At 38.6% G+C, this 13,055-nt stretch overlaps 1 protein-coding gene and 1 long non-coding RNA gene across 7 annotated transcripts in view; one reads left to right on the top strand and one right to left on the bottom strand.

Moving 5' to 3' along the window:
- GAB1 (GRB2 associated binding protein 1) overlaps window positions 1-13,055 on the top strand; it is a 102,093-nt gene that overhangs the window by 86,460 nt on the left and 2,578 nt on the right. For 3 of the 6 annotated variants that reach the window (XM_075150067.1, XM_075150065.1, XM_075150064.1), the window contains exons 7-9: window positions 8,300-8,389; window positions 9,880-9,973; window positions 10,318-10,441. In XM_075150067.1, the coding sequence (XP_075006168.1) occupies window positions 8,300-8,389; window positions 9,880-9,973; window positions 10,318-10,441 (308 nt within the window). The remainder of the gene's footprint in view (window positions 1-8,299; window positions 8,390-9,879; window positions 9,974-10,317; window positions 10,442-13,055) is intronic. The other 3 variants (XM_075150069.1, XM_075150068.1, XM_075150066.1) reach the window with 1 other exon arrangement.
- On the bottom strand, window positions 2,997-11,655 carry LOC142082181 (uncharacterized). The gene is made up of 4 exons (XR_012673603.1): window positions 11,529-11,655; window positions 8,705-8,783; window positions 5,271-5,443; window positions 2,997-4,082 (listed from the first exon to the last, which is right to left on the bottom strand). It is a non-coding gene; the product is annotated as an uncharacterized LOC142082181 (long non-coding RNA).

Raw genomic sequence — 13,055 nt, 5'->3', positions numbered from 1 at the left:
CAAGGCAGGTCCGGGGTGGCTGTGCTGGCAGTCCACAAGAAGGTTTTCACGCCTGACAGAGGTCTGTGAGTCTAGACGATCTTAATCTTCAGTACAAACGTGACGTAAGTCAGAGATCAAGGAAAGTGCATGGTCGAAAATAAAAGGGGTAGGGTGTGAATTGGTTTTTATAGGTCAGGAGGCAGCATTTGAGAGATGGGGGTGTCTGTGAGCCTCTGGGCATGATAATGACCCCCTCCGGCCCCATGATTTATTTCCAGGGGTAGGGGGGGTGGGGCTTGTGATCTTAAAGCAAGACTTTAAGACCAAACTACTACAAAATAAGATTTTTTTTTTTTTAAATACTTGTTTAGGAGCTGTCCAGAAGGACTCCTTACAGCTATGTAACATTCAGTGTGTGTCTGTGTACATCTCATCTGTAAAGTACAAAGCTCTTAAGAAATACGTGCTTGCCATTTCGACTGACAAAACGTAGTTTTTCAATATCTGAATCAAACAGTTAAGTCAATGATGGAATTGGCGATGGCAGAATTTAGTTCTTCAAAGTCTTGGTTTGATGCCCTACTGACTGTAACTTGGTAACTTCTCTTTTCTGAGGGGCAGCATGTCTCTGTACCAAAGTGGGGTTTTTAAGGTTCTGAAAATAAATACATGAACTGTGGGCTTACGGCTGAATTAACAATTCATGACCATGATGGAATGAAAATCAAAAGTTAAATCTTATTCATTTGAATACAGTGTAACACTGCCATTTTTGTGATGTTTTTGATCCATACTTAAAAACACTTTACGAGAGAGTTCAGTTTAGCACAGATCCCAGCTCGGGGTCATGGGGAGCTGTGATAGAACGACGCACAGGGGATCACTAAGCGGATTGCTGACAGAGGCAATAAAGAACTTGGGATTCCCAGCCTACAACACAGTACTGGACTTTGCTCCATTTGTCTTGAATAGCAATTGTATTTGCCCAAATATTGTTAGATTTTAATTGCAATCAAGATTATTTTAAACAAGATTTTTCAGTCCTAGTTTTGGGTTGGATTGCACAGATTATTTTGCAAATGGTAAAAATAATCAATAGCTAGTATATTGCATTTTCACCTTTATTTTTTTACAAAAGGCTTATCTTTCAACAAAAATATATCAGCATTTAGTCTGAGATCCCTCCTGCAACTTGAGTCCATATGATAGCCTTTAGAAGGGACTGCTGCTTGGCCCTGGTGATTTTCAGCCCAGCAAGTGGTAAGCTAGGATTTAGTGAGTGATGCACACGTTTCTTTTCATGCCAACAAAATACCAGCTGCACCTTGAAAACAAGAAAACAAACAAACAAAAGAAACCAAGGGAGAGGAAAAAAATTCTCATGGAGTTGGGACTTGTGATTGTTTTAAAAATGTTCAAAAAATTGTTGTTTTTCTTATAGATTTTTCTCATTTAAGATGTTACAAGGCATAATTTGTGTGGTTAAACCACAAATATGTGGATTGCTTATAAAAATGTGGCTGTATCTTTGCCATGACTACTCATGAGTGTCTCCGAAACGGATTAACTTCTTCAAAAATTCCCATTTTCTTTATTTAAGAGCATAGGCCCACTTTGAAGAGGTTATTGTGTACAGAGCTTTCATGTGGCAGGAAGCATCTGCCACATTCTGGCCCCCATAGGACCCATGGTGATGCTTCTGGATGACGGGCATAATCGCCTGTTGTTGTAGTGTAGTATGATGCTGTAAAAATCCCAAGCAAAGTAGGTAGTTGTTAAGGAAATTAATCATTAAGTTAGTTATAAATAGCCTAGTGAACAGTTTCCTTGTTAAATATTTACGTGTTTGAGTGTCTGAGTTGGACAATGTGAACACACTGCACGTCCTGATATAGCAGGAGCACCACACCATCCCAAAATAAAACTTCAGAGAAACAGTTAAAGTGTTTGTGACAACAGGAGCTGACATTTCTTTAAAAATAACAATAATTAGAAGTTGGCAATGCTGCAGTGTTCTATGCTATCATGATTGTCTTGCATATTCTTAAATAAAGGATCACTCATTTTCTCAGGCTTTAGGACAAGTAGGCATTGAAAAATCGTGAATGGTGATTTTAATCAGCAGCAAAAACTGAACTGAAGATCTGTTAAAAAAGAAACTAATTTTCATGATGACTTTTCTGAGCAGAAATACTGTTCATTTTACTTTTAAGAAATCCATGCATTTAATCCTTCCATTTACTCTTGGAAGCTATACCTCCTGTTCATTCCAATTAGGAATTTAAAAAAACAAGATTTTGGGGGATGTTGTGGTGCTTCCTCAGAGTTCCTAAAGCAGGCTGAATTTATTGATTTTTTTTTTTTCTTTTCTTCGCTTTTTCCCCACAACTCCAAAGACTTCCATTTAGCTGAAAGTTATTCTTCCTCCATGGCTGTACTAAATTACTTCTACAAGGCTAGTTTTCACTTAATAGCTTTAAATGAAATTTATATCCGTCCTTGCTACAATACATCAGTCCTTAACTTGCAGCTGTGATTTGTCTTACCAAACTTTGAAACAACAAATAATTTCAAGTAAAGATTTCGTTTGGATGGCTGCATCACAGCTGCAAAGGAAGGTATGGTTTACTGGACATAATGGTTTTAAAAAAATTAAACATACGAGTTTTCTGAAGACAAACTGCAAGGCTTGCTCTGATGCTAGCGGTAGAAATGGTTGTGTTGAAGTCCAAAGATGCTAGGGAGAGCAGGAATAAGAGAACACGGGTACGCCCTATTTTTTTTCTTCCCTCCATACAGCTTTTCTTTTCTTCCCTATGTGCTTGAAGCCTTTTTAAGAAAACATAGTTTTTGATATACACATTGTCATGCTATTCCATTGGCTTTTTAATAGAGTTAATGTTAGGCTTGATTTTTCCAGTGAACAAGATGGACTCCGTCCGTTTTTTGTGTTTTGTTTAAAAAAAAAAAAAAAAAAGGGGAGGGGGGAGTGATCTCAGGTAGTATCTGTTGGACTTCATGAATCTTAGTGCAGCCTTAAACTACTAATCAATAAACACTCCACAATACTGTACTTTGGTCTTAAAACACTGTCTTTGTTGTTGAATGCTTTTAGTTCATCATGCTTTGGGGTCTTTTTAAATACAGACATGTAGGGTTACTCACAAATTAGAGCAGTCAAATAGTATTTGGATGATTAATAGCTTTGGTATTCTCTGAATAGTTTTTATGGCATTTGGGAAATATTTTATGAATACCAGTGAACCTTAGTTGTCATATGCAGTTGGACTTCTCTATAATCAGGTATTTTTTCCAATTCATTTTTAATTTCTGGAGCATTCAAAGTACCAATGCTCTGAGAGAAGTTATTTTGAGAAGATAAAGATGTCTAAGAAAACTGGAGAGCCTCTCTTTAGATGACTGCTTTTTATATTTCATAATAGTGAAAGAATAAATTGATTTCAGTTTGTTTTTACTGTCCTGAAGAGACTGTAGTTATCACCATCCATGTGGTATCACTGACCAGAACTAAGCACATTATTGATATTCCTATTTGTTGCTGGATACTAGTATGGAAATGGATATGAATGTTGTATAATTAAATACATGTTTCTAATTAGAAGTACCTTGGCAGGAGATAGTCTTAATAAAAACAGAGATGAAAAAGCAAATTCAGGGTATTTGTAGAGCTCTTGCTGAAGACCATGGACTCAGGAATCAGAGTTCACTGGGGTGAGGAAGAGAAGGAAAGGGGAAGGTTATTCTGCAGAATTGAAAACCAGATAATAGACCCTGTGGGAGTAAGACCATGAGCTTCAGCCTTGTTTTTTAAGGAAAAATCTACAGTGGTTCCGAGTACTGGAATTCTTGGACCTCAGTGCAAATTTCAGTTTCCTCTAATTACAGAGAAAAGGGGGAAAGATGTGTATTTTTTTAATGGACATGGGAAACTGCTGTTAGTTATGTCTCTCTGAAAGTACTTTTCTGGATGCAGGGCACTTATGTGGCTGGTTTTGCCTCTTGCTCTCCCCCTCCTATTCCAAGTAAAGCACTGCTGTAGCATTCCTGTGTCTGATCTCCTTGTCTCATGAGGATTAGCCCTGTTGGCCAGGAAACAGCATCAACAGATCACGCATTTCTTCAATTTTATGTCACGTTAGTAGATTTACTTTAAAATTTTAAGCCCTAAATAACTGGTACTTAAATAGAGCATTGGCCTCTTTCGTGGGGATGTTTGCAATTTCCTGACGTAAAATCCCTTGCCAGCAAGCCATGGAGCAAGCAGGCAGTCAGAAAAGAAGTGTTCTTAACAGAAATCTTGTTTAGTACTAGTGCTTGGAGGTGATAGCCTGAAAACAAATGAGGCTCTTCAGTGAGTGGCTTACGTCCACAAAACCAAAGATGTTAGGACCCACCTACTCTGATGCAGGAATTTGCAGCAGTGGGACCCCTTCCCCCCCCCCAACATTATATTCCAAATGTTTTATGGAAAACAAGAAGAGATAATACATTAGTCGATGGGAAAAACCAAAAGGTTTTTCAGTTTAAACCATTATTTGAAACAAAACCAAACATGTGACATGGACTCTTCTCCTGATGACTTCTCAGACAAAGGCAGCATTGACACACACCGAAATGCCAGGAGCAGAATTCATGCCGTCTGAGTGCACTCTAACGCTAGATCCATAATCACTTGTTCTGCTTGGCAGTTTTTACAAGCAGCCAATTGTTAGAAAAATAGACTTCATTAGTGATTTTTCAGCTCAGAGTGCCCTTGCACAGTATTCGTCTGATAGAACGTGCAGAAGCTGAGCTTCTCTCTCCTGGCTGGAGCACTTTGCATTTCACAGGTGGTGACTTGACTGAACAATGAAAACATCTAATTTTCACTTCTTGTTTGGTTGGTTTCACTTGCCATAATTTATTTGGGTTTTTTTTCCCCTGTAGGTTTGCATCCAGTGGTGTTGCAACACAATTTATTTCCTTTTCAGTTAAAAAAAAAAAAAAACACCACATATATATATAAAAAACCTGTCTTTTTTTTTTTACCCAGATTTATCTTTCCCAGAATAGGCGTGTAAGTTAAAAATGTTGTTTTATGTGAGTGCCTAAACATTAGATGAGGTAAATTTGGGCCTGTGGGCCTAAACCATGGGAAATGCGTTCCTCGGTATTGCTGGCGTTGGAATGCTGTGTGGAGCCAGGCTCTCCATAGAGACTCTCCATAGAGACCTACTGTCCTTCCACCTTCACTAAGCTGATTTGAAGAACGGCCCTATGACACTTACCTTTAGTGATTATTTCCGAATCGAATAGATGTTGGAGACCAGTCTGTTCTACGGCTGTGAGGCACTTTCTCCTCCGTGTTATATTCAGCTAGGATATGCTCTCGGAGAAGATTGGTGAGGTTACTTGGGAGCAGCACCAGGAATTTCAGTCGCAGTACTTAAAATATAAAGTTCTAAGAAGATACGTATTTCTGTTCATGGATCTGGCTTAAGGTAGTGACAGAACTGCCAATTTTTAGATAAAGAACGGCACTTTTAAAATTTCTGATGGATTTATTAAAAATATGTCTTTTGAGGGAGTAAGGGCTATTATTAAGGGCTTTCTGTGCCCTAGCTTGTGTTACTTTGTTTTCTTAAATGGGAAAAAACGGGGTGGAGGAATTCTGCACTACAGACGCAAGTAAGTAACCTCAGTTTTGTGATTGTGATTTCCCCCGCCCCCCCCCCCCCCCTCCCCGTTTTCTTTGCCTGGTGTCAGGTCTTTTCTGTTGCACAGTATAAGCTCCTCAACAGAGATTAGGCCTTTTGTTTTTTGTTTTGTAGGGAGGGGGGGGAAAAAAAACCTGCACAAACATTTTAATTCTCTGTGACATATTAAACTAGAGGAATTGCATTATTCTGGCTGGTTGGTAGCAGCAAGCTGTTTTGCCACCAAATTTATTTAGGTTGAACAGTCTTTCAGCAGCAAGAGATGAAAGCTCAGTGAGTTTATTTTATGCTGGAACATTTTGTATGTTCTTGTCTGATGCAGAAGAGAAATATTATAGGGACCTGTACTTATTTATATAGCTCTTCTGAAAGTCTCAGAATGGTTTATAAGTGCTAAATTAAGTATGAGGCAGGCAATTACATAATACCCACATTTTACAAATGGGGATAATCATAGTTCAGGAAGGTTAGCTGCATGAGACCACGTTTAGCCTTAACAAAAGTAGAAATAATGAGTCATAGCCCTGAGTTCCTTGTGCTTATCTTCTGTATTATGGGTTTCAGGCACTTCAGCCTATGTTTGGCTATAAGAGCAGAGAGGTTATAAAGTACACACTGGTTAAATAATTTCATTAACCCTGTTACCTCTGCTAGATTTCTCTAGATTTCTCACGTATCTGTGCTTGTATGTCAATGCATTGATTGGCATTTTAAATTCAGTTGTATTGGGCCAAATTTCTTTTAAATCTCATTATAAAACTGTGGAACTCAAAGTTAATATGATTAGGTAATGATATTCAGCAGCAAATTGTTCTTAACAAAAGGTGTTTGAATTTGAACTTCTACATTTGTTCAATCGATTTTAAGATCTTGGTCTCTTTATATAGGCAAGCTTTTATCATAGAGTTGTAGGCAAGATACTGAAGAAATCAGCTCAGAATGAACTATGCCAACATGTTGGGTCATGCTTTTGACTTAGCTCCAGTCAACAGCATACTTTACAGAATTGCTTTGTGTACCACTTTACAATCTGGGTCTTTGGTCAGCATTGCCCAACTGCTTGGTCTTTTCATCGGCACTTCGAGCCATTTAAGGGAGCATCTGATTTTGAAATTGGAAAAGAACTGTCTGTGTGAAAATCCTTTTTAAGGAAGTTGCTATGCAGCACTACTCGTAAATAAATAAATTTTGTCTTACCTGCATGGTCTCTCAGAAGCACTGTGTAGAAGTTGCGATACGGTACAAAACCTTTCTGTTTACCTTTCTTGTTGTTACTTGATTATTCCCAATACTTCAGTGATAACAGTAATAGAGCACTTCATATGCAAAACCCTTGGGGTAGAGATTTGCAAACTTCTGGTGTTTGTTGCCAAGTTTATTTTTCACAAAGCATTCTCAGTCATTGCTGGTAGTACCAGCCCACATCTGAGTCTGTGCCAGTCCCTTTTCTATTGTGTGCTGTAGGGCAGCTTTCTAACATAATCAGACTTAAACTTTTCATTGGTTTATTGTAAAGATTTACCTTTCATATGGCTTCTTGGTGTACCACTTGAAGGCCTTTTCTAATATTAACACTTTATCAGACAGACTTTCATGAAGGGTTAGGGTTATTATGCATTATCGGTCATATTTATTTAAAATAGACTGTGTGACCTGAAACAGTCACAGAGATTGGTCAAGTTGGCTAACAACTTCCTTGTTGGGAGAGGGGTTATATTGCTGCCTGTAGGGAGCTTATTGACTCTGATGTTTTCTTAGTTTGTACTCTTCACCTTGTTATCAAATTCATCTAAAGTTACATAGGGGAATGGTATGCTAATAACATGATAGCATGATCACGTATGATAATATAAAATATTGGGGAATGATTAGTGCATCTACTGCACTTGCATATAGATGTATACAATTTAAAAAAAGTTTAGAGAATGTAATTTTATGACGGGGTCATTTGTGGTGGAGGTTGGCTTGTGCTGGGGGGGGGGGACAGTATGCAGGCTGGGAGCTTGGAAAGAAAGTCCCCCTGTGTCTGCAAGGTCAGAGAGGTGTTTTTGGTACAGACAGATATAGACCTCTGGGGAACAAGTTTAACAAATGCAGTGTGGAAAAAGATTCTTGGGGCTTCTCAAGTGGGAGATGCACAGTGGATAGGAGACCTCCCAAGAGTATCACTACTTCCAAAGTAATATTGTGACTAAAGAGGATTTAATTTCTTTGAGGGTACCTCAACTTGCGTCTGAAACATGCCTGTTCTCCTGTCATGCTAGATATTCCTCAAATATGGATTTTTTTATGTAATGCAACTTGAAATCAGTTAACCAGTTAATGATCAGTTACAATATTTGTTGATGCACTTTTTAGCCTTTTTGTACACCTTTTATGCTTGCCTCGACAAAATACTTGCATGCAGTGTTTTCTTTGTTTCTGGTTTGGTGCTTAAGCCCTTAGTGTGAGACCTAGCTAGACTGTAAAACTCTCCTTCAGCAGCTTGCTTATGCTTGTGGCGTTAACCTTTCTGCAGGGGGTTGTGCTGTTTATTTAAAAATTCCATTTTCCAGTTACAAATAGAATATTATTAAGAGAGTCTTCTTTTTACCAATTAGGTCAAAGTCCTAAAATTTTAAGACCTAAACCACATGGTTTAGAGCGAACTGATTCACAAACCATAGGTGACTTTACTACAAGAAGAAAGGGTATGTACTTTAGCACTGTATGTATATGGAGCTTTATAAAAATAAGTAAAACAAAAATTAACTAAACTGTTATTCTAGAATAACTTTAACTCTTGTATGGTCTTTTTACTTCTATTATAATCTAAGATCATGGATGCGTTTTCCTTGCCAAGCAAAAAGTTTCCTATATAAGGAATTAAAGTCTTTCTGGCTTGAACAGCGCATGGAAACATTTCCTTGACATTAACATGGGTGTTCTGATCTCTTAAGTTTTAGCTGTTAATATTTTGGATTTATTTTTGCCTGTTTATTTAGAAGCAAGTATATATGACTTACCTGTAAGTTGCTTGAAATAACTTCCGTTAGGCAAACCTGAAATCAGAGTTTACTTGAGTCTCCTGCTGTTGGCTAAACGCTGAAATAAAGCAAAATATTGATTTTCTGACCATTTACTAGTACAGAGATTTATTTATGCATCTCAATGAGCGTTGCAGTTAGTCTGATGGGCTTTATTTAAGGTGCTGAGTTGGTATAGTCACAAGAAGTAGAGGAGATTACAAATAATGTTAAAAATCTCACAGAAGTGTCACTGATCATTACCTTTGGTTGATAAAGCCCGTTGCAACTGGATGAAATATTCCTGCTGTTCTCAGTGGGCTTTGGACAAAGCCCTTACTCTCTTTCTGCTGGAGCAGTACCTTGCCCGCCGATTATACCTGCCATGTAGTCTCAGGCCTTTACAGAGGACCTGAGCCACGCTGATCATTTTTGTGTCACTCAAGCTTTAGTATCATCTTGCCTACGTCAAGTTCGGTTCTGCCGCTCCTGTCCCATATGATACGTTCTATCTTGAGATAGATGACTTGTAGTTCCTCTTCTGAGTCTGTGGTGACAGCTTTTTATGAGCCAGTGGGTTAAAGTGGCAGAATTCCTGGAGTAGGCTTGATACGCTTTGAGTGCGTAATTATGACTCCTTAACAGAGAAAAGGAGAAAACTGTTTGGGATACTAAAGACTGATACTTACCCAGAAAATTTGAATCGTGAGTCCTTACATTCAATATGCAAGAGAGCTGACTTTTCAATAAACTCAATCTGAAGAGTGAGTATAATGAAAGTATAATGAGTACAGTTCTGCTTTTTCCTTGTGAGACAACGGCACTGATTAAGCAACTGATTTCTGTCAGTTCCTCATGTGGTCACTTATGACAGCCCTCGTTCCACATGAACTAGTGCTACATGCCTGCCGTTTGGTCTTGGTAAATCTGCTGATAGGCAGCAAACTGATGGGGGGGATGAGGAGGAGGGGAAGGGGTGTTGTTATAATGACATTGCATTTTATTTTCTAAAAACAGTTCATGGCTTTCTGAGAACTGAACAGTGTCTCCTTTTCCTAACTAGCGTTTACTATTTTAAAAATAGGCTTTGAATAGGCTTTAGGCTTTGAAAAGCTATTAAATTTAAGTTTGTTTAGGAATGTTCTGTGCCTTAAGATTGTCTGTTTCTTATATAGCAAAACCAGCTCCACTAGAAATAAAACCTCTGCCTGAATGGGAAGAATTACAAGCCCCAGTTAGATCTCCTATCACCAGAAGCTTTGCACGAGAGTAAGTTTCTTAGCTTTTCCTCTTTCGGATTAATTGTTTTCGTTGACTAGAGTGTTAATAAATGTGTGTACATCTGTATTATATTTTTAGCCTGTGTAATACAAATTGAGGTTTCCTTTGGAAGTGTGTGTGTGTGTCTATGCACACATGCATTGAAACAAAGTGTGTCCATATGAATTTTTATTTTGTAATATTAAAAATAAGGGACTGTGTATAACCAAAAAATGTGACACTCTAGTAAACTTGAATGAAAATTTCAGCTCTAATATGCTTATTTTTGTTGTTTACCAGGAGGTTTAAGATATTCAAGATGTATTGTTTGTAAAATAATTCCTGGTAATTAGCTCCTCCAGGTTTCCCATGTCTCCCAGACCGGATTCAGTTCATAGCACAACTTCCAGCAGTGACTCGCACGACAGTGAAGAGAATTATGTATCCATGAATCCAAATCAGTCCACTGAAGACCCAGTATGTAAAATCTACGTCTTAACTACTCTCTTCCTGTGCAGTCCTTACTTTTAAATCATGCAAACACAAATCCTTCCACTCAACATCACTCCCTTTATGCTTCTAGATCAAAATAATAATAAAAAAGTAGAAAAACTGTAATTTTGGTAAGATTTCACTGAAGAAGTTAAGAGCATAATCATATATAAAGAGAATGGTTAGCAGACATATATATTGTACAAAACAGTTCAACACATGACTTTTTTTTTCCTCTTCCCTAGAAGCTGTCTCCTCTTGTCTGTAATTGCTTGTCCTGGGCTATGCACCAGTTCAGTATTACGACATCAAGGGAAATAAACTGTCTTAAGACCTCTAAGACAGGCTTAAAAAGTTTTATTAAAAGGACATCTTCCAAGAAATGTGGAAGGAACAGGGGAAAAAAAGGATTGATATTTGTGGTTTACATTCTATAAAAACTGAGCTATGTGTACTTTTATTAGGCTTCTTTCAGAAAAGAGGATAGAAGGGGTCTTTGTGTCTTGAATACCTCTATTTTTCCTCTTTGGGGGAGAATTTTCTCAGATGATAAAGTTTCAGATATTCGGCTTGCAGTGCAGTAAGTGAAGAGAGCTAGTTAGGAAAAGTTAATGATGCGTGCTGTGGTTTTTGGTTGGTTGGGGGGGAAGGAGAGAGAGAAGAAGAAAAACCAAGAATAGTATTTTAAAGTAGGAGAGTAGCAGTAGACCTAGGCCTAAACTAAAATGTGGTCCAGAATACCCCTGAAGCACTGGAGGAGAATCTGTATCTTTAGCTCACCTTTTTGTTCAGTATAGTTCAATGCACTCACCGCATTTTTACGGCTTGGGTTCTTAGTAGGGAATACCGCAGCATTTTTCATCTTTAAAGCATTATGAAAGACCTTCTTTGGGAGGGCGTGTCTAGCACCTTTTTTGTCCTCTTCGTTTGTCTGCCTTCTTATATGGCATGTGCTAGCCCATTTCACTACGCCCCGGACTCTCCTCCTCTCGCAGCGCTGCTTGCTTCCCCATCCCCTGCTGCTCTGGATACCCTCCCCGACCTCCTCCAGTCTCCCTCCCCTCCAGCTCACCATTGCTGCCTCTGGACACCCAGGGGTCCCCCAGAGCCGGCCCCTCCTGCTGACTTCTCTGCGGCAGCTCTGACTCGGTGCAGGCTCACCAGCCCGCGGAGCATCCTGGCTCCTGCTGCCTGCCGCGTCTGACCTGCCGGCAGCGCAGGCGCGCTTCCCCGGCGAAGCGCGCTTCAGCAGTGGGCAGCCGGCGGTGTAAAACCTTAGCCCCTCTCTTGCAAGAGGCGTTGGTAAGTAATCGGTAACGTCCCATCTTACAAGGGCAAGAAACGTCCCGTCTTACACAAAGGTTTGGAACCGCCTGTTCCCACAGTTCTGCCTGCAGCAGAATCGCAGTTCAAATTGGGGATTTCTGTCGATGCTTACAGGGGTTTAACTTCAGTGCCAAGACGGTATAATCAGTAATAAACAGCTGAGACGGCCTGTCATTAATATCTTCTGTTTGCTTGCACCGTTCATTCTTTAAGGTTGTTCTACAGATTTCCTTTCATTTTCATTTATGTATATTTAGTTTCTGTTTTCTAATGCCTATGTTCTGCCTGTCTAGTATGTTTGAAATAACAGATTAATTTTTGTTTAAAGAGTAATAGCTTTTTATTTATGCTGGAAACATTGATACAGAACCTGATTTTTATATGTTAAATACGCAGAAATTTGTTTAGAGAATTTGGGCGACAGAAATGAACTTTGTCTCAGTTGTTTGTGTTTGGCCTTGTTACCACTTAATATTAAATGAGTTGGACGATACAGATATAATGGATAACTTCAATTTAAAAAGCCCCGCCCGTTAAGCTTTAACCCATAAAATATTTTATTTCCTAGAGAACCTGAACCTTTCCAGATATCTCAAGGCCTTTGTTTTAAAATGTGCCAATTACATAGGCATTTTGGAAATTTTTATTTGTTCCAACTGCATCTTAGGAAGGAGTCCATACTTTTTCATCTTTTTCTGTTATCAGCCTCGAAGCATCTTGTTTGGACCTGTCATACTTCTGTTTTATTTAATAAAATCAGCAATATTCTGCTTTTTCTTTCAAGTTGCTGTCAGCCTTACCCTTCTGTCTTTCCTTCTGCCTGCCTCTTCATTTTTTGCTGACTGCTGCCCTCTGTCTTCCTTTTTTTTCTTTATCTTTTAGAGAAGAGTCCTTCTATTGTACTGTTCCTATAACACCTGTTAAGAGGGAGGGATCAGGCTGGGAGAGGACAGAGGAGGTGAGGTTGTAAAAGTCTGGGCTAATTGAAATTTAGGTATATACAATGCAACTTCAGTTCAGACAGCCCTACACAAATTTTCAAAAATTTTAATCTTTTGGTCTTATCAATTGAATAATACTTTTTGATTTTCAGCTTAATCATGATGGCTTTTGAATGAAATGTAAAAGTTTCATTTGAAGTTTTGCCACTATTGTAAGGCTGAAATTCTTGTAAGGTATTTAACAGCAATTTAAGGAAATAAAAAAGTTTGTAATTGAGTAATGCTAAATTTGAGATGTAACAACTTCATTTAAAAAGAACAAACCACACTCC

The sequence above is a fragment of the Calonectris borealis genome, chromosome 4, assembly GCF_964195595.1.
Source record: "Calonectris borealis chromosome 4, bCalBor7.hap1.2, whole genome shotgun sequence".
Classification (NCBI taxonomy): Eukaryota; Metazoa; Chordata; class Aves; order Procellariiformes; family Procellariidae; genus Calonectris; species Calonectris borealis.
Note: the sequence above shows the minus strand (reverse complement) of the source record. Positions and strands in the feature narration are given on the sequence as shown.